Source organism: Pararge aegeria, chromosome 15 (genome assembly GCF_905163445.1).
Source record: "Pararge aegeria chromosome 15, ilParAegt1.1, whole genome shotgun sequence".
Lineage (NCBI taxonomy): Eukaryota > Metazoa > Arthropoda > Insecta > Lepidoptera > Nymphalidae > Pararge > Pararge aegeria.
Window position 1 is genome coordinate 16,391,454 of NC_053194.1, and position 20,615 is coordinate 16,412,068.

At 35.8% G+C, this 20,615-nt stretch overlaps 1 protein-coding gene across 1 annotated transcript; it reads left to right on the forward strand.

Annotated features, from left to right (window-relative positions):
* The first annotated feature begins 15,433 nt into the window (after window positions 1-15,433).
* LOC120630152 (cuticle protein 64-like) lies at window positions 15,434-18,219 on the forward strand. Its single transcript, XM_039899301.1, has 3 exons — window positions 15,434-15,451; window positions 16,887-17,004; window positions 17,930-18,219. Exons 1-3 carry the CDS (start codon window positions 15,434-15,436, stop codon window positions 18,184-18,186), a joined length of 393 nt encoding a protein of 130 aa, XP_039755235.1. The 3' UTR covers window positions 18,187-18,219.
* The last annotated feature ends 2,396 nt before the right edge of the window (window positions 18,220-20,615 follow it).

Here is a 20,615-nt window from a genome sequence, read left to right on the forward strand (position 1 = left end):
ATTAATTAATATTAATTTTCCATAATAATAATTACAAACTAAAATTGATATTTACAAAAATATAAGCCCTCTAACTGTTCAAATAACAATTAATTGTATCCAAAAAAAATAATCACGAATTACGGAGCGAGTAGAAATCGCGGCTTCGAAATAATGAAACCACTAAAGGTAATTAGGAAGGAGAAGATCGGAGCGAGCCTCCCGCCACAGCCTTTGTGGTTATTTACTTTTTTAACATTCAAAACACTTTTGTTCATTATTTTAAAGCCGCGTGAAGTTTTTTTTTTTGTAATTTGTACAATAAGAAAAGATAATCGAATCTTTGACTAAATCCAGAATTTCGTGATTTCCTCTATTTTTAAGCTCCGAAGCGAAAATAGCGGGGTGTAATAAGTTTGACGTGTATTTGTTTATGTCTGCTTGTGGCATCGTAGCGCCCGAACGGATGGACTGATTTAATTTGTTTAATTTTATTTATTTTATTTTCAAAGCACCCTTAATATGGATATCAGATGAAAGGGCATGACTAGTGCAATAATTTACACGATTTAGACGTACAGATGTTATGTACAGATTTCCGCACGCTTTTTCCACCATTTTGTGCCGTTTGTATGCAGTGACTCCTGGCCACTTGTTTCGCCAATTTTCTTCTATTCTATCCTTCTTTTTTCGAGCCTACCAACACTGCACCTTAAGACCCAAACGTTCCGTTAAAATAAATCTAAATCTTCTCATTGCCCTTTTTCTACTAACTTTATGTGTGGTTAGCACAACATGTCTGTTTCAAAATTAGAGAGATAATTATTGTTTAAATTTTCTTATAATGTTGTTACGAACGAGCGCCTTTCTAATGCTCTCGTTGGCCGGAAATAATAAGAGTTAAGTAATTGCTGCCGAATCCGCCAGACACGCCAGAGACGCCGTTCTTAGGCCAGGCATTAGTTTCGTGACAAACTTCAGCCTTGCATGCCCTGCGAATCGTTGCTCTTTTTAGAGGCGATGATTTTTCTCCTACAATCACGTAGGCTACCTCATTGATGATGGAAAAATTAAGTTTAAAATTTAAAAATCGCCTTACACAGCAAATAATGCATTAGTCCTTCTAGACATCTAGTTATGATGTCTAAGATGGTAGCGGGCTAACCTGCTGCTAAAATTATACAGCGTCGCGCTGAATCTTAAATGAGGCGAGACCGTGAAAGCCATTTGTCAATGTTACGACCAACTCCAGTGTAAGACGTATGAATGCTTTATAGCGCCTGGTGTGAAGGAATAGTGTTCCGACCTCATACGTTATTACTGCCTCAAACTTAACAGCTTTTTGTTCCCAGACTCAGTAAAACATTCAAGATGTGGCTGTATAAAGAGGAACTCAAAGTCAAACGTATTTTATTCAAACATACGTATAGAAGGCGTTTTTAAATAAAAAAAAAAACATTGCAATATACATCGTGTAAATGAAAATTGTTTTTATTTTTGTTCCGGGACTCTGTATAACATTCAACATGTGGCTATATAACCACGAAGTCAAAGTCAAACGTATTTTATTCAAATATACGCATAGAAGGCATTATTAAATGACAAAAAAAAACATGGCAATAAACGAAAATGAAACGTGTAAACGAAAACCGAAATAAACCTTCACAGGCTTTAGAGGAATATTATATTCTGTCTCTGAGGTTTAATGTAATTCTGTCTCTGTAATAGTACAAGAGTAAACCATTGCCATTGTTTTTATTTAAAAATACAGCCTAATACATCAAATGCAAAATTAAAATCATATGACTTCTGTCACTTTATTACGTACGCATCGCGTAGCGTTAGCTATGCGCGTGCCGATCTTTTATCTTCAATAGGGTTGTCATAAGTAAACACTTAGAATGTTTTGAATTAGTTTGTATGGAAAAATAAATATACTTCTTTTGGTTTAATATTTTTACAGGGCGATTCCTTATGAAATATCCTTATGCATTCTTCAACATTATATCGTAATTCGGTTACACGTTGTATATTACTTTATTTATTTATATACATTTTATTACTATTGTTTTATGTGTAGTCTGGTATATGTATTAGTATGTAGTTATTTGTGTGTAAGTTTTTAATAATATACACTCCACCATTTTGTTTTATTTTTACTTTGCGTAATCCTTAGGTTGCTTGGAAGAGATCACTACTTAGCGATAAGGCTGCCTTTTGTATCCTTCTACTCAGTGTTCTTCTGCTATGTTCCTTAACTTTTGGTGCACAAATATGGAGTATAAACAAATAAATAAAAATAGCAGTGATATGATGTTGTACATTACATTCGCTAACTTAAAACTATAGCTAAAAAGGCTTAGTTAGACTTGCACTATTTTTTAACCCCCGACGCAAAAACGTGCTATATTTTTTTTTTTTACAATACACATATGAATAATTTACGTAAATACTTTTAATATATAGATAAACACCCAGACACTGAAGAACATTCATGTTCATCACACAAACATTGTCCAGTTGTGGGAATCGAACTCACGGCCTTAGCTCAGAAAGTTAGTGTTGTAAATTTGACTTTTCTGTGGGTGTGTGTGTCTGTGTTTGATGTTTTGCCGTGAACTATTGGTTATATGGTGTACATTCGCGATTAGTTGCAGTAATTTAAGTCATAGGGATGAAAATTTGAAAAGTAATCATATAGTTTTTTTTCTATTCTACTACTAAGTGGGTTCGATTCTCACAACTGGAAAATGTTTGTGTGATGAACATGAGTTTTTCAGTGTCTGGGTTTTTCATAAAAATATTCATTAGTCATCTTAGTTATAACACAAGACACGGTTACTTTGAGACGTTGTATTATATTTATTATTTATTGTTATTATTTGCACGTGACGTGCATGCTCTCCTTCGAAGTTGCATAAAGGTGATGGTTTTCCATGTATTATCACTATAAAAAAATATTTAAAAAAAAAGCAAAGAGTGAATTCCTAATATTTTGATAACGAGTAAACTACACGAATACCGTAAAGCATTCATGTAATTTAGATACGAGTTCGTAACTTCTACGTGTGGCCTTCATGGCCTCATGTTGCCGTGGTGGAATAAGTCCTTAAGTATTCCAAAGACAAAATTGTCGCAACGAAAATAAAATATTTTAATTTTTTTATTGTATTTTTTTTTTTATTTAATTTAACAAGATAAAAATATAATGTGCGCAATGTAACATGAATGCTTGCTAACCATTTCCTCATTCCACGTCCACCTCCATTTCATTCAACCATCCACCCACCCATTCAAAAGACAGCGCAAAAAAATGCATGAAAATATGTAATTTATATAAAGTAGTTACAATTTTAAAATTCACTATTTGACTTTACTTAGAACATCTACTGTTATACGTGACGCAGTCCAACAAAATGTGGTAAGTTTGATTCTTTCGTGGGATCCCAAATAAAACCGATCAATTTCTCAATGTAACTTACTTTGACAAGTGCGCTCATAACTTTCATTCATTCGATAAAATTGACTTCTATCCAACTAAACGCGTCAAAAAAAGTTAACTTTATAAATTAATTTGTGATAACAAACAAATATATTACTAGTTTTCGCATTTTCATCGTATTTTGCTTATATTTGCGTAATTATTTACATGGACAATAAATTATTAAAAAATAGCTATTAATAAATAAATAGGCTACGATAATACACACATCGCCATCTAGCCCCAAAATAAGCGAAGCTTGTGTTATGGGTACTAAGATAGCTGTTGAATATTTTTTTTATGAATATAATACACATAAATACTTATAATATACAGTGAAACACCCAAACACTGAAATACCATCATGTTCATCACACAAACATTTTCCAGTTGTGGGAATCGAACCCACGGCCTAGGACTTAGAAAGCAGGATCGCTGTCCACTGCGCCAGTCAGCCGTCAAGTTGTTAAGTACAGTACAATATGAATAGGTACGACCGATGACGATTCTCACAAATCGTGCGATTGTAGTCTGCCTTATTTCGTCTCAAACGGGTGGCGGTCGTAGTTTATTAAAGTTGTACGTACCTCTCTACGCCGAGTGGACTTCAGTAATTTTCAGCGCTTTTTATGAATAAAAATTTCACTATTGTGTTTTAAAATTTTTAAGCCCGTTACAAGAATGCACTATAATTGCATTTGATGAGAAAACTCACAGTGTAAATGTAATTTTTGTGAACGTTTTTTTAATGCGCCTAGTTTTAAAATTGCGAAGATTTTTGCAGATAACCTATCGCTGAAATCGAGTGAAATCTACCGATTCGTACTTAGCCAGCGTGGTGGGGTATTGCCTAAACCCTTCTCATTTAGAGAGAAGAGACCCTGGACCTGTAGTGGAACGGTAATAGGTTGATATTGATGAAGATTGCTGTAAAATTCGTATGGGACCGATATTATGCTGAGGCGTGGGAGACGCAGTTCTAAACCTTTATAATTTTCTGGGATCCTGGTAATTTTCGACGGCCGAGTGGCGCAGTGGGCAGCGACCCTGCTTTCTGTGGAAAGTATTTGTGTGATGAACATGAATGTTTTTCAGTGTCTGGGTGTTTATCTGTATATTATAAGTATTTATGTGTATTATATTCATAAAAAAATATTCATCAGCTATCTCAGTACCCATAACACAAGCTGCGCTTACTTTGGGGCTAGATGGCGATGTGTGTATTGTCGTAGTATATTTATTTATTTATTTATTTAATTTATCCGGAAAGAGAATTTAGGTATTAGGAATGTAGGGAAGCTTTGGAATTTTGCCTTTAAAACGTAAAAATGCTTGTAACAATTAAAAACGCGGTGAAAGCATATCTTGCTCTTTAATGACGAACTTTACCACCTTGTTTATGTTTATTTTTATTATCTATATGTTCTTAAGTATTTATGTTTGATTGAGAATATATTAGAAGAATAAGAAGAAGAAAAAGTCTTTATTGCACATACAAATATAACGCCAGGTTAACAAAAAAAAACGATAATATACATATGTACAAAGGCGGCCTTATCGCTTGAAGCGATAAAATAGTTTATTATTTTATATTTATTTATTATATTTTGCTTATTTGTGCAATTTTGTTTATGTATTTATTTTTAGCTATTTGAATGTAGGTTTATAAAAAATATTACCACCACGCTCTCGCTCATCGTGTCCTAATCCAAAGGTTGCCTAACAGAGATCGCAACTAAGCGAAAAGCCGCCTTTTGTATTCTACTTCTGTCTTTGTATTACTATTGTTCTTTTATTTTTCTAACTTCATAGTTGTGTACAAATAAAGAGTTAAATAAATAAATATTCACTTTTTTTCGGCCCAGTACCCACATCTCAAATGGTTTTTCGCCGCTGTTAAATATTCGACGGCCGATTGGCGCAGTTAGCAGCAACCCTGCTTTCTGAGCCCAGGGCCGTGGGTTCGATTCCCACAACTGGAAAAATGTTTGTGTGATGAGCATGAATGTTTGTCAGTGTCTGGGTGTTTATATGTATATTCTAAGTATTTGTGTATTATTCATAAAAATATTCAACAGTCGTCTTAGTACCCATAACACAAGCTGCGCTTACTTTGGGGCTAGATGGCGGTGTGAGTATTTTCGTAGTATATTTATTTATTATTTATTTATTCCTTTAAAGGAATACACTGATAAGCTTTGCATTGTGTACATATATGCATATGAAAGTCAGGAAAAGAGACTTCAGGATTTTATTTAATAAAAACTACATTTCCACACATTCACAACCTTTTAATGCAAGAGCTGTGAGGCAAATTTAAAATAAACTACAGAGCTTTCTCGGGGGAAATAAGACGTGATGTAAATTGTCTCTCGAACCGGTTTAGAATTCATCACGACGGCGGACATGGTCCTCTGACTAAGATAACTTTTGGTAGCAAGATACGACCAATGTTTTTTTTCCACTACAAGCTAGGTCTTAACTGCAATCTCACCTGCCGGTCAGGTATAAGGTCTAATATGGTAACGGGCTAAGTTTTTAGGGGTATAGCACCCCTCGTAGCTTTAGGTTTAAGTTGGCGAACGAATTTATTAATAAATTCCCAAATTGCCTCTGTCGGGGATCGAACTCGCGATCTCCATCTTAAAACCACAGCGCTCACCGATGCGCCAGGAAGGTCGTTAGTCTTGCTACCAACTTGCTTTTTTAGAAGCCACCACATGTGGCATGCTAATCAAAAGACCAGAGAGGTTAGAGTACACATGTAGAGGAGAGGAAATGCGACTAATGTTCTCAAAGGTGTGTGGAGTCCACCAATCCGCACTGGGCCTGCGTGGTGGGCTACCGACTAAACCGCTTCTCATTGTGGAAACTCGTGCCTTGTTGGCCGGTAATGGGTTGATATTATGATAAGCATAACTTTGAATGAGGAATATTTAATGACGAAACAAAACTTAATAACTGGAAAATGGGAGGAGTCCTGATTGATTATGAAAGCGGAGATGACCGGTACCTGATACCAAACGAATTATTATAGTTTTTAGTCTATGTTTTTCAATTTTTTTTTTTTTTTACAAAGATCTTCTACAAGCAAGGGAATTGTTAACGAGTTTATTACTCTCTGAGGCGGGCGATATGAGTCTTTAGCTTGAGAATTCCCCGGTAAGAAGTTTTGTGAGACTTACGCTGAGTGAAGTATAGTTAACATGAATTACTGAGGCAATACTAACGGTCGAGCTTATTTTACTCGTGCATCTGTGAAAGAAAGTGGTACACCAGGTCTCGGTCTACCTAAAAGTTGTACGTCCCTTTCAACGTAGAGTGTTCTTCAATAATTTTCACCTTTTCTATGAATACATTTTCACTATGCTTTGTGGATTATACAATTTAATTTTTTTTTAAACCTACCTTTCCATTTGAACTGTAACATCCTTGCTGCGCTTAAAAGCTCTGAGTCAGTGTAGTAGTAGATATTTTTGTGTCAGAGCTCGTCCGGGGAAGTATTAGCGCCATGCTGGTTTCTGCCGCTAAGCAGTTGCAGTGCCGTGTTCCGGTCTGAAAGGTGTGGTTGCAGGAAGTGCTTCTTGCATGCCCTGCGAAGAGTTGCTCTTATGCTGCTATTAGGTGTATAACTACCTTACTCCCTAACAGGTTAGCCCGCTACGACCTTAGACTGCATCATCACTTACTACCAGGTAAGATTGCATTAAAGGGCTAACTTGTAGTGGAATAAAAAAAAATGTGATGATGATAAATGAGAAATACCTGAAAAATTAAACATAAATTTTTATATGCATTTTAAATTTATAAAATTGATAATTCCTCCCAGGGTAGGTAAAAACACTAATAAAAAATTATAAAAGTCATCTCTTTTTTCAAACGTGTCTCATTGTAATATAGACCTTTGAAAAAGTAGATCGAAACTGCAATGTTTCCTACTAGATGACGCTACAGTCGCTGTAAGACTGATGTGAAAGGGATATACTAATTTCGGCATCGACGGTAGGAGAGCCGTAGCTTAATTGGATAAAGCGCTCAGGCCGCGATTGCCAGAGAGTCGCAGGTTCAAATCCTGTCGGTTCTGAAAATTTATATACGCATTTTAAATTTATAAAAAAGAAATACTTGAATTATTGAATTTGAATTTAAGGTAATACACCAGACGGTGTGTTGAAATCCGTCACATATAAGTAGAGCGAAAACACTTCGCAGGGCATCCTACAAAGTTTCGGGCTGTGACCTACAGCGTGAGGCGTAGGTGTTAAGGCCCATGTGCCTATAATAACACCGGAACACAGCATCGCAACAATGCTGCTTAGCGGCAGAAATAAGCATAGCGGTAGTAACCAGCACAAGCTCTGTCTCAAAAATCTGTACTACTACTACACTTGCTCAGAGGTTTTAAGCGCTGCAAGAAAATATAGTTCAAATGGAAAGGTACGTTATTTTTAAAATTGTATAATCCACAAAGCATAGTGAGAGTATTCATAGAAAAGGTGAAAATTGTTGAAGAACACTCTACGTTGAAAGGAACGTACAACTTTAAGGTAGACCGAGAGCTGGTGTATCACTTTTTACCACAGATGCACCAGTAAAATAAGCCTGACTGTTTTGTCAATCTGTTAGTATCTGTTACCTCAGTGTGAGTTCATATAAGCTATACTTCACGCCAGCTCAGAGTAAATCTGTCATTTTGTTAATCAGTCCCAAGCGACAAAAGACAACTCCATAGAAGTTAAGCCGGATAACATAACTTTTTTTTAAACACCTTCAATTTAGCCCTTGATTGCTCTTCCTGTTTATGGTAACGGTCAATTAAACTACTAGTCTGTTTCTACGCAACATCGTACCGGAACGCTAAATCACTTAGACGTATTTGTCGTTAGGACAGTTACCAGCCACTGCCTCCCACTAGAACAAACTAAAGAGAATTCAGAAATTAAAAATTCCCGAATTGCCTCTGCCGGTAATCGAATCCGGGACGTCCAACTTAAAACCATAGTGCTCACCACTGGATCTCGTGACATTTACCATAGATTAAAATTAAATGACCAACAGCTTCAAATTTATTTACACATAATCTATTTATTATATTTATTTATAACATGTTTATTACTTAATAACATGTACACACACACTCACGCGCACACACACAAACATAAACACACCATACACACCAAGACACACTACTCAATCGTTTTATTTTAATTTTATCTTGTTTTTGCTATGGAAGAGTAAGGCCTCCTGACACAGGTATTTTGATGCTTACTAGGAGGTCTTCACAACATGTATCATTTACAACGTAAGAACGAAATAAACGATTTTTTTTTTTTAATTATATTACATATTTTACAGTAACTATAATAACTATATCTTAACATATTCTAGATATTCTTTTAAATTGATTAAAATGTTACAAATGTGCGAATAATTTCTTTATTGCATTGTTTTTAAGGAATATAAAAAAAATATATTTGATTCACAGCGTATGTTCATTACAATATTGTGTGTGTGGTTATTTTGTTGAAAATACGGATGCATTAGTCACTTCAGACTTATTGAGAGCCTCGGACGTCGCAATGTACCTCCAGCACGGCAGGAGAAAATTACATCCCTGGATAAAAAATTATTTTCTCCCACAGCTTTATCAACTTTCAGAGCACCTGGTACAAAATACAATTATGTAATAAGAAATTCCCTTTTCTCGCGCTTCAGAAGGATGACACGTGAATTATATCCCTTGTCAGGGGATACAATCGTGGGATATAATTTTTAATTACTTACTACGAAGCATTTACTGTTCACATAAAAGCTTTTATAAGTAGTTTGACTGTTACTACAAAAAAAAAAGATACGAGATCAGTGGCGTGCACTTCATACATGCACAAAAGCACTGCATACCCTGAAATTGATATATAACTCGTATAGGAGGAGAATTTAAGCCGTTTTTTCCTGCTGTATGCATACCCTGGTAGGAAACCCAGTGCACGCCACTGTACGAGATCTGATTGCACAAACCCCACCAGCTCTTGCACTACAGCTTCGGCCGCCATCTGTTCGTGACTAAATAAAGGCTGCTTGCACTAACAAGATGTTAACAAGAAGTTTATAATTAAAATTCTAATTTAACTAAGTATTCTGAGTTAGATTTAGTGGTTAAAGCTACCAAACACAGACCGATCGGGGTATTAGTACTACAATATAATAAATTTAAGTTTTGGAGGTGGGTGTGATCACTGTTACGCAGTTTCATACTTTTACAGTGATCATCGTTTCATTCGTTAGCGGTTAAGTTATGTTATTGTTCACAAATTAATAAATATATAAAATAAGCTTTAAACAACTTCTAGGATAGTGTACTTCCTAGAATGCATCGTCACGTGATGATGACTCCATGACGTATCCATCAAAGATGACACCTTGGCTTTATCGTCTGGAGTGTACAAGGTTAGGAATAGCGTAGCCAATTTTAGTTTCAAAACATTGATTGCACAACCCGCAGTATAGCCCGCATGTAGTATACTATATGTATAGGAATATACATATAGTAATATGTATAGGCCTTTTTTTTCGTGGGGAAATCCTCGTGGATACCACCATAAGAAGGCACACACAGGCAAGTTATGTCAGACTCGTACCGGTTAACACCCCTCGGTGTTCCAAAAAGTCGCCTGGCTCCTCTGAGACCCTATGACTCTACAAATCGCCGAAGGCGCACGGGGAACACAGGGTGCACCTTCCAACCCAAAGACTTATCACCACCGGGTGACGGTGGTTTACCGGAGGTCCTCATCAAGGGGGCAGGCGAGACGCCTGCGCCCGATTCTCCTACGGCGGATCAGTTGAGATTCCACATCGTCCTCTCTCAACCGTTCCGCCGCCTCCTTCTGCGACATAACTTGCTCGCAGAAGGAGACCATCGCCTCCCAGGACTTGTCGCTGCTTGCCATAGCCTTGACCACGGCTGGCAAAGAGAGGTCTTGCCCCAGTATTGCCGCAAGTGCTTCGCGGGGCTCCGTCCAATATGTATAGGCTTAATCTAGGCCAGTGGCGTGCATAGAGGGTATGCACAGGGTATGCAGATGATATAAAATGAAGAAAATCTCCAGTACGAGTTATAAATACTTAAGGGTATGCTTTTTATAACTCTTGCAACACCTATCCTTAAGTTTTTCATAACTCGTACTGGAAATTTTCTTCATTTTATATCATCTGCATACCCTGTGCATACCCTCTATGCACGCCACTGATCTAGGCCTAATATTTATGTTGTGACGCTTTGAGTCAAGGTGTTCTAGACATTTCTTTTCAAAGGTTTTACATTTGTCACTTACCAAAAATGATGAGCAGCATCATAAGGACTCCGGTTTGCACGTAATGCAAATCAAATCTAAAACCTTGAAATAATGAACTACGAAAGAAACTCGTCCACTGACCCATCAAGCGTTAAATTTATTCCACACGAAACAAACTGTTACCAACACATACAATTATCGCGGCTAATTTGGCGCCGATTATTTCGAAGATTTATCATTACAATTACGGAAATTTAAATAAATTATTATTTATTTATGTGCGGCCGTGCCCCGATACACGGATCGCGAAACCAACTCCTAAACCGATTAAGGATATGAGTTTAATAAACTGCAATACATCGTTAGAGTGATTGTTGGTACGTCCGACTACGGCTTGCGAAGTTCTGGGTTCGATATCCGGCAGAGGAATTACGTATCTCACAGCAGGCTTGCGACAGGCGTAAATTTCGCTATCTATGCTGTCAAACGTCAATTTTGCATACAAAAAACCAAAAGCCAGTTGTACAATTATACAATTCATACGTACTACTGATATATGAAGCAGTGATAGCCTAGTGGTTTGAACTTCGGCTTTACTTTCGGGGGCCGAGTTCGAATCCCAGCATGAACCTCTAACCTCCAAGTTATGTGCGTTTTCAGTAATTATAATGTCACTTGCTTCATCGGTGCAGCAAAACGTCCTGAATGCCTGAGAGTTCTTCATAGTGATGTTCTCAAAGGCGTGTGAAGTCCACCAATCCGCACTGGGCCAGCGTGGTGGACAACCGCCTACACCCTTCCCATTGTGGGAGGAGACCCGGGCCCTATAGTGGGCCGATAATAGGTCGATTTGATGATCATAAAGATGATATGTGACCTTTTTTCGTCTTAATATTAGAAAAGTAATATAAATAGCTGTTGCCCGCGACTTTGTCCGCTTTTGTTTTGATTTTCGAAAGACATGTGCCTCATAAATGTGGCAGCACTTTATGTATTTAGGATAGCTGAGCCTGGTGTAAAATCGTCAAACACTTTCGTCACCTCTCCCGAGAGAACTGAGCTTAATTTCGGGATAAAAAGCATCCTATATTACTTCTAATACTTAAAGGAATATGTGTATAAAGTTTCGTGATGATCGGTTTAGTAGTTTTTGCGTGAAAGCGTAACAAACAAACTTACATTCACATTTATAATATTAGTAGGGATATCCAGAAAATATTCTGAAATTATAAATTCCCAAATTGCCCCTGCGGAGAATCGAACCTTAAAACCAAAGCGCCCACCACTGCGCCAGTAACACTAAACGTAGATTAGCGGATGACGGAATAAAATTACCAAGAGGAATGAAATTTCTTAATTTCACATTTTCGAAGAGTATCCACCAGACCTGACCAGAGCAAAAATCTGAAATTACAAATGCTCAAGCTGCCCAGGCCGGGGATCGAATCCAGGACCTCCCACTTAAAACAACAACGCTCACCGCTGCGCCTGGGGGGTCATTAAAGAGGGGTTTTTAATAATTAAAATTTTAGTTCCTTGGATACTTATATGACAGCTTCACAACTTAAAGCGCAAAAATGGCGTCAATCTATTGAAGACAAATACAACGTGACAGTAATATGACAGCCTGGATCCTACATTAACATTGTTCTTAGTCCTATATAATGAGCTTACTTGAAACCAGTCCGATTTCGATAATCTCTTACAGCGCTAATACAACGGGCAAAATAAATCCATATGATAAATGCGAAAGTGTGTTTGCTTGTCTGTCTTTCCTTTACGCGCTAACTAAGCAACAAGCAATTATATTATAAGTATTTATGAATGAATGAAAACAATTTTATTGTACACCACATAGGCATACAGAAAAATTGTAAATAAAAATTTAACAAAAAATATCCAATTAGGCGGCCTTATCGCTACATAACGATCTCTTCCAGGCAACCAAAGGCGTAAAACACAGCTCAAGAAGAGAGGTAGGTGGTGCATATATATTTGCATGAATACCTATATCTACATATATATTATAAACTTACAATATAATATATAGATACTGATTTATGTGTATTTTAATCATAAAAATATTCATCAGCTATCTTAGTACCCATAACATAAGCTACGCTTACTTTGGGGCTAGATGGCGATGTGTGTATTGTTGTACCATATTTATTTATTTTATTTATTTATTTATCATCTAGTTTAAAAAAATGAAAAAAACATTTTTGAAGTGAAAATAAAGTGGTGGTAGGTGAAAAAACGCTGACAAAATTTTGGTAGTGTACCTAACCTGTTAAGTAAACTTGCACAAACAGTTCAGACCTGTACAAATATCGGTGTTTCGTATTCAAATATTGGCCCACCGAGCTCTAGCGACAAGGAAGTTCAAATTTTTGGATCAAAGACCCCGATTTAATATTGGATAGAAACAGGCGTTACTTTGCGGAATTCCATGATATATATATTATCAACATTAAGCTTAATTTGCTATACACTATGTTAAGTCAAACATTGTAAATTTAACATCAGGGGATGCTCCGGTTTCGGAGAGAAACGTGCGTAGAGGGTACATTGCCGAATATAGTTGGTGTAGTAGAGTATGAGGATTGAAGAAATTATAAATTACATCATACAGATTCTCCTGCTTTTCGTGGACTATAGCAAATTAATCTTAATTTCATAATATGACCCCGATTTAATTTAAAACCGTTCGCATTCAAATCTCAATGCAACAATTTCCTAATCCTAAGGTTGTCTGGAAGATATCGCTAATAAGCGATAAGGCCGCCCTTTGTATCCGTATTTGTATCCGTGTATCCGCCCATTGGTTTTTTTTCTATTTGTGGTGTACAAATAAATTGAATAAATAAAAATAAATAAATAAATTTGTTTATGCGAGAAGAAACAATTTATTGCACGTAAAACTTTATAGAAATGAGACATTTACAAACTAGCGATCATTTCCAACTGTATCCATGTAAGTCAACGATAAAAGATAGATGTATGCTGACGCGGACTTTTTCTTTGAAATTACAAAGGTCATACATGATTTTATCGAAACTTTAACCGTTTACGCAGCGCACGTCTCGAAGCTCTCAAAAGTAAAAAAACCCCGATTTTTAAACATTCTTCATTGGTGCTATGTTCCTATTTGTGTTAGCATTATTATATATAACCTTAAATCTTTCTCAATAAATGGGCTATCCAAGACTAAAAGAATTTTTCAAGTCGGTCCAATAGTTCCTTAGCTCATCGCATTCAAGTAAACAAACAAACTCTTCCGTTTTTGTCCAAAGAACATAATGTTCACTTACAAGATAAATTAAAACAAATAAAATACATTTTTGTTACTTTCATCACTGACTCGTATTATACACAAAGACAAATAATTAAATAACATAAATTACAGACAAAAGCGAAGCGTTGATAGCGCATTGGATAGGAGCTCGACTTCACTCTCGACATAAATACCAAAATGTAAAGATACAATTATATATGTATTTGTATCTTTACATTTTGGTATTTATGTATATCTATCAACACTCTTGGCACTATCCCGTTCTCTTGCTGTAAGTCCTATCTACAAAGGTTGCATGTAAGAGATTGCTTGCAGCAATAAGGCCGCCTTTGCATGTCTACATTGTGTACTGTATACTCCTTACTGTTTCTTTTCCTGTATGTTATACGTGCAATAAAGTGTTTCTTCTTCTTCTTCTTCTTCTTCTTCACTTTCCGGGGGCTGAGTTCGAATCCCAGCACCTCTAACTTTTATAAGTTATGTGCGTTTTAAGTAATTTAAAATATCACTTGTTTATGTTCTCAAAGGTATGAGGAGTTTACTAATCCGCACTGGGCCAGCGTGGTGGACTACGGCCTTAACCCCTTCTCATTGTGGGAGGAGACCCGTGCCCTGTAGTGGGCTTGTAATGGGTTTATATGATGATGCATCCCTTAAGCTGAATAGTTTATGATACAAGTATATCTCTTGTCTTAGTAACTTGTAATTTGTGTTAGTTTAGTGCACTGATTTTTTTAAATTCAAAGCTAAATATTAATTTGACTGCGAGATGGTGATAACAAAAAAAAACCGGCTAAATTTGATATAGGCTCTTCTTAGACCAGGGCGCTTTTGGAACCCTCCTAGAATTAGTTTTAAGTTGATAATGTAAACATATTGTGCCTGCCTGATATATCTACTTGAATAAAATGAAAATAAATATATATATCTATTTAATTTTTATATATTTTCTTACTATAAATTATAATTTGCAAAATTAGTGTGTATATGATCAAGTTTTAAATGTCATTTGAGTGTTAAATTATTAGATTGAATTTTATAGTAGCGTTCAATTTTGATTTGAAAGCATATTTAATCTGTAAAAAATAATTACTTAATCCTGAAAAAAATTTAAATAAAATTTTAAAATTTGTGTCTTGTCTGTTACACTAAGTAGCTCAGGTGTAAGAGTAGGAAATCTAATAGACACTGAATCGTAATATGTTACCATTAAATTACCTAAGGATACCGAGTGCCGCTACAAAATAGGATCCTGACGCGTATTCCGCCGGGATTGCATCATCACGAACGGAATCCGCTGAAACGTTGCAGGTAAACTGAAGCGGTATAAATAATCGAATGCGTGCAAACATCGATACACTTCGTCTGAAGAAATCAAGTACAATGAACACCTACATCACTGTAAGTCTAGTGTTTTTAACATTTTTTTATCTTTTTGGAATTAAGGTAAAGATTTCAATGAAAATTTATATTATGGGATACCCTTTGGAACCCACGTTTAATCCGGGTCATCAAAATAAGGTTATTTTGAGAAAATATCCAACAGATTACCTTTTTGTGCTAGTGTTTACATTTTTTTTTTTTTTTTAAATCTATATAAGACCTGTTGCTGCCTGCGGCTTCGTACTCAGTTTTTTGGTTTTTCATGAACCCTGCGGGAACCGTACATTTTCCCAGGATAAAAGCCTATGTGTTAATCCTAGATATAATCTTTCCCATTTCAAAATTCAGTCAAATTGGTTCAGTTCAGTAGCTTTTGCGTGAAAGAGCAACAAACATTCCATCCATACATACTTTCATTGCATTTATAATGTTAGTAATATTGCGGTAATGATTTAAATAAAATAAATATATTAAGAGATACCGCTTGAATCCCGTATGAAAAAAAAAAATCGTGTCATCCGAACAAAATTATTCTGAAAAAATCGCCAACAAAATATCTTTTTGTGCTAGTATTTATATATTTATATTATTATTATCACTTGCTTCAACGGTGAAGGAAAACATCGTAAGAAAACCAGCATGCCTAAGGGTTCTCCATAATGTTCTCAACGGCGTGTGAAGTCCACCAATCCGCACTTGGCCAGCGTGGTAGACGCGCGACGATCTAAACTCTTCTCGTTCTGTAATAGCCCGTAAAAGTTTAATAATTACGATGATTTAAAAAAAAGAACTCCAGCTAACTTGTATATATAGGTATATATTTTATGCACCTCTCTTCTTGAGCTGTGTTTTACGCCATTGGTTGCATAAAAGATATACGCTATGTAGCTATAAGGCCGCAAAATTGAAAACTTTTATGTGGTACACTAAAGACAATCACGTTACATTTAAATTTTTAATTTTAGTTTTTCATGTTTATTAATTTCATAATTTTTGATTTTGTTTATTATTTCCTCTTTGTTATTACCTCTTTGTTTATTTTGTATTTCACGATGTCCTTCAGGGGTAAATAATCTTGTGTTAATGTAAAAAATATCTTTTTTTTGTTTATATATTATATTCTATGTTATTGTCCTTTTTTATGATTATTTTGTTATTGTTTAGTCGCGAGGATTCAGTGAACACGAAGATAATGGGGCTGGCTGAAAACCAGTGCTGCGCGTTTTAGTAAGCAGCTATACTGAGCCAGCTTCTTTATCACACATATTTTTTATTTTTATTCTTTAACAATTTATGACACATATGTAAAATTTTACACAAATGTTTGACAATAAAGACCATTTTTCTTTCTTTTTACAATAAAAGTGTATTCATTCATTCAGTCGTACAGGTACATGAGTTTCAAGCGCGGTATAACGTTAATTAAATGACAATATACCTATTTCTGTTACAGTTGGCTTGCTTGTTGGCCGTAGCCACGACCGGCCACGGCTCTGCCCTGGGTGTCGGTTGGGGTGGTCTGGGCGGCTATGGCGGCGTTGGAGGGTGGGACGGACTTGGAGGATGGGGTGGTGAGTGCTTTTGGCATTCTATTTTTGAATTTATGTTTTTTTTTATCTCTTCAACACTTCTGTAACTATTTCGACACATTTAACTGTATTCTCATTTACGTTTACGCAAATTCTAATATATTTTTTTTGGATCCTTATTATATAGTATATTTAATTTAATTTATTAATATTCATCTATTTTTGTAATTTATAATTATTACTTACTTCTTCTTAACTTAATGTACTTTAGTAGGTGGCTGGTAGAGATCGCTTTTAAGCGTTAAGGCCGCCTATAGCCTTTTTTTTCTTCCTTTCAATTGTGTTTTTATTGCTCTGTCTTTGGGTTGCAAAAAGTGTATTTAATTTGATTATTTATCAAACATTTTATTTGAAATTAAGGATTAATAGTTAAAAATTACATACAACCAAAATAACATTTCCCGCCAATAAATTTTCATATTAATACACAATAAGAGACAGCAAACGTATATATAATAAATTAGAATATATATGGGTGTATATTTTTAGCAAATTTATACTCATATGTGTTAAACTTTCAGTGGATATGCTTTTCTCGCAAAGGACTTCTTTATTAAAGGTTCAAAGATTAATAATTTTACAAAAATAACAATATTACAGACTTACATTAATAATTAAATAAAACATAAGCCGTCTAAATGTTCACTTATAGGCATGGTAACCGAAATTCCTGGATTAATTGCCCTATACCTACACACTAACAATTTATAATTTGGAATACAGAAGCCTTTTTGTAAAATTTACACACACAAAGTAAACACATTTGAATAGAAAATGTAGCGCGCAAAGGCGGTCTTAGTGCCAAAGCGATCAATATCCGGGATTAATTGCTAGTTGAGTTGAGTTAAATACGAGTAGAGGCAAAGCTAATTTCAGAAGGATATTAATTGTGATATTTCTCTTGCAGGTTCTGGAGTTTCAATCATCAAGGTACCCATCCTAGCGCCGGCGATATCAACTCAAAACCTCATTAAGGCCGCCCCCATTCCCATTGTCAAAAGCGTTGCAGTTTCCCCCATAATAACTGCTCCCATTCTTAAAACCGTCCCCATCTCTACCGTAGGACTGGGATCCCTCGGAGGTCTCGGTTGGGGTCTGAACGGAGGATACGGTTACGGCGGTTTGGGTAGCGGACTTTGGGGCAAAGGCTGGGGCAAATTGTAAACTCAATTTCGGACGAAGTAAACCACTACACTATGCCCCCGTATGTTCTTTGTTGATCAGTACACTAACTAAATAAAGCATTCTTCTCTATTACTGTTTTTCTTTTCGACCAACCCGAGTTGCAGCAGCATTTTGGGTTTTTGCCCCAAAACCGTCTCTCCTATGAAATACAAGGCCCAGCAGTGGGATATTAATGGGCTGTGTATGATGATGATTCTTTCAACGAGATACAGTTAATAAATCTGAGTAGACATATAGCAACTTATTACATATATATACGGAACACATATATACGGAAAAAATATTTTCAAATGTATGTATTTTGTATTCCACTAATAGTTAAAGTACGGCGATAGCCTAGTGGTTAGGAAATTGCTCTCATATATGAGGGAACGAGTTCGATACCTTTCACGAAAGTTATAAATATAGGTATAAACACATATATTAATACAGCCTTGGACTCAGAAAGCAGGCCGTTTTCAAAGGCGTGTGAAGCCTACACAGTAAACTCTCAAAGAAACAACCTGGCTAGAGCAATATTTCACATTTAAGCTTTTTTATCGCGTACGTTATCATTTATACTATATAGTTATTTTCTATAAGCATACGTTTAATACGAACTTTGAACTTTTTATGAGACATTTCCAAGATATCAAAAGAAAAAGATGAAATGTCAACTTGACTAAACCATAATATTATCAGCCTTATCTATACCAAATAAGAAAATAGTAACCAAACACATCGTTATTAACCAATCCTTAAATTTATACTTACCTATATTTACCTCTCTTCTTGAGCTGTGTTTAACGCCTTTGGTTGCCTAGAAGAGATCGCTATGTAGCGATAAGGCCGCCAAAATTGTATACTTTTTTATTTTTTATTTTTATTTATAATTTTACTATATAATAAACATCTGGTGTACAATAAAAGTGTATTCATTCATTCATTAATCCAAAGAAAAACTTCTCATTTGCAAATGCTGGAAAACGTCCAAAGTTGCGACCAAATTTTTGTATCAAAAAATGTGATGGCCTACCTTTATACCTGCGGAATCGCAGTCACTATACATATTCTGCGACGCAACCCTAAAAGCGTATCAGGTGTACTTACCATCGTCTGCCAAATGGAATTATGAACGTCTGAAAGCGGCGCTTGTCATAGAATAATACAGACAGACGCATCACTTCATTTGTAGTTCATGCATAAACTTCGTCAATAGCCTATAACAGTCCGTTTCTGGAAGGTTTAAACTAACGGGAGGGTTTGCTGATACAACACGCTGGGCAAACGAGTGATCGCAGTTGATGGTAGTAGTAGCACAGAGGACGCTGCTGCCCGTTCTTGAATATTTTTCCTGAGTCGCGATTTTAAATGACAACCGCGGGAAGAGGAGGGATGGTGATAACTGTATTCTGATCTGCCGTCACCACACGATGCCTAACTCTACCTTCTTTATAGCAAAGAATTATCGTGAGGGATAAGAATAAGAACCGGTTATGATTTTAGTTTTATATTTGTATGTTTATTTGTAGAGCCCTTTGGGTGGATTTCCCACCGAATTCCAAAAGGGGAAACTTTTCTGGCTATTGTACTTTATTCACTCTAAACTGAAAATTTAAAAAATTTAAAGTTTGCAATACATTTATTTATACTACAAACGTAAGCGACTTTATAAGCTCTTTTGAAAAACCAAGTCTGCCTGTTTTTAGTGAATCTACCGACCGAAACTCAGCAGATGCCTCTTTTTCAAAATCACCATTTTACTATTAACATTCATTATTCTATTTCATGATCAATATTAAGTACCTTAAAAAAAAATACACACACACACATACATACGCCATTATCAGCATGTTAGATTATAGGTATTTTGTTTTCATTATGAAGATAGATAAATTGTAGATCCCTGTACACAGGGATCCCTGTACATTGTGTACCCTGAGACACAGGTTTTAATTCAAAACTTATTTCAGGATTCCCAACACTATTGTAAACTGACGAATAATTTACCAATAAAATTCATTTTCATTTTTTCGTTTTGATGAGAGATGACAGAAAAAATAACAGCAACAAACACTATTTCTTATTAATAGTAGGTATTTATAAGTATCTGTAATTAGTGTGATGGGAATGACATGGCGCGTCTGTACGAATAAAATAATAATCGATGCCGAGTCCATTACGCGATGTGAAGTGAAGATCGTCGAGGCGTTAATTGAAAAAGCAATTAAACGGGAAACATCTCTGAGTGCGACTCGGCCCGATCATACGGTGATTAGATTTCAACTAGCCACGAATAAAGGAACTTTATTATAAGCCACTCCAATACAAGCCATTTTACTGGCAAAAGCCATTCAAGCCAAACATCTCATGGTGATGGTTAATGGAGAACCATCGCTTATAAATAAAGCAACTCTTAACAGGGTATT

Coding starts and splice junctions, on each gene's coding strand:
- LOC120630152 (XM_039899301.1), top strand. Junction 17,005..17,929: donor CGGACTTGGAGGATGGGGTG/GTGAGTGCTTTT, acceptor TTTCTCTTGCAG/GTTCTGGAGTTTCAATCATC.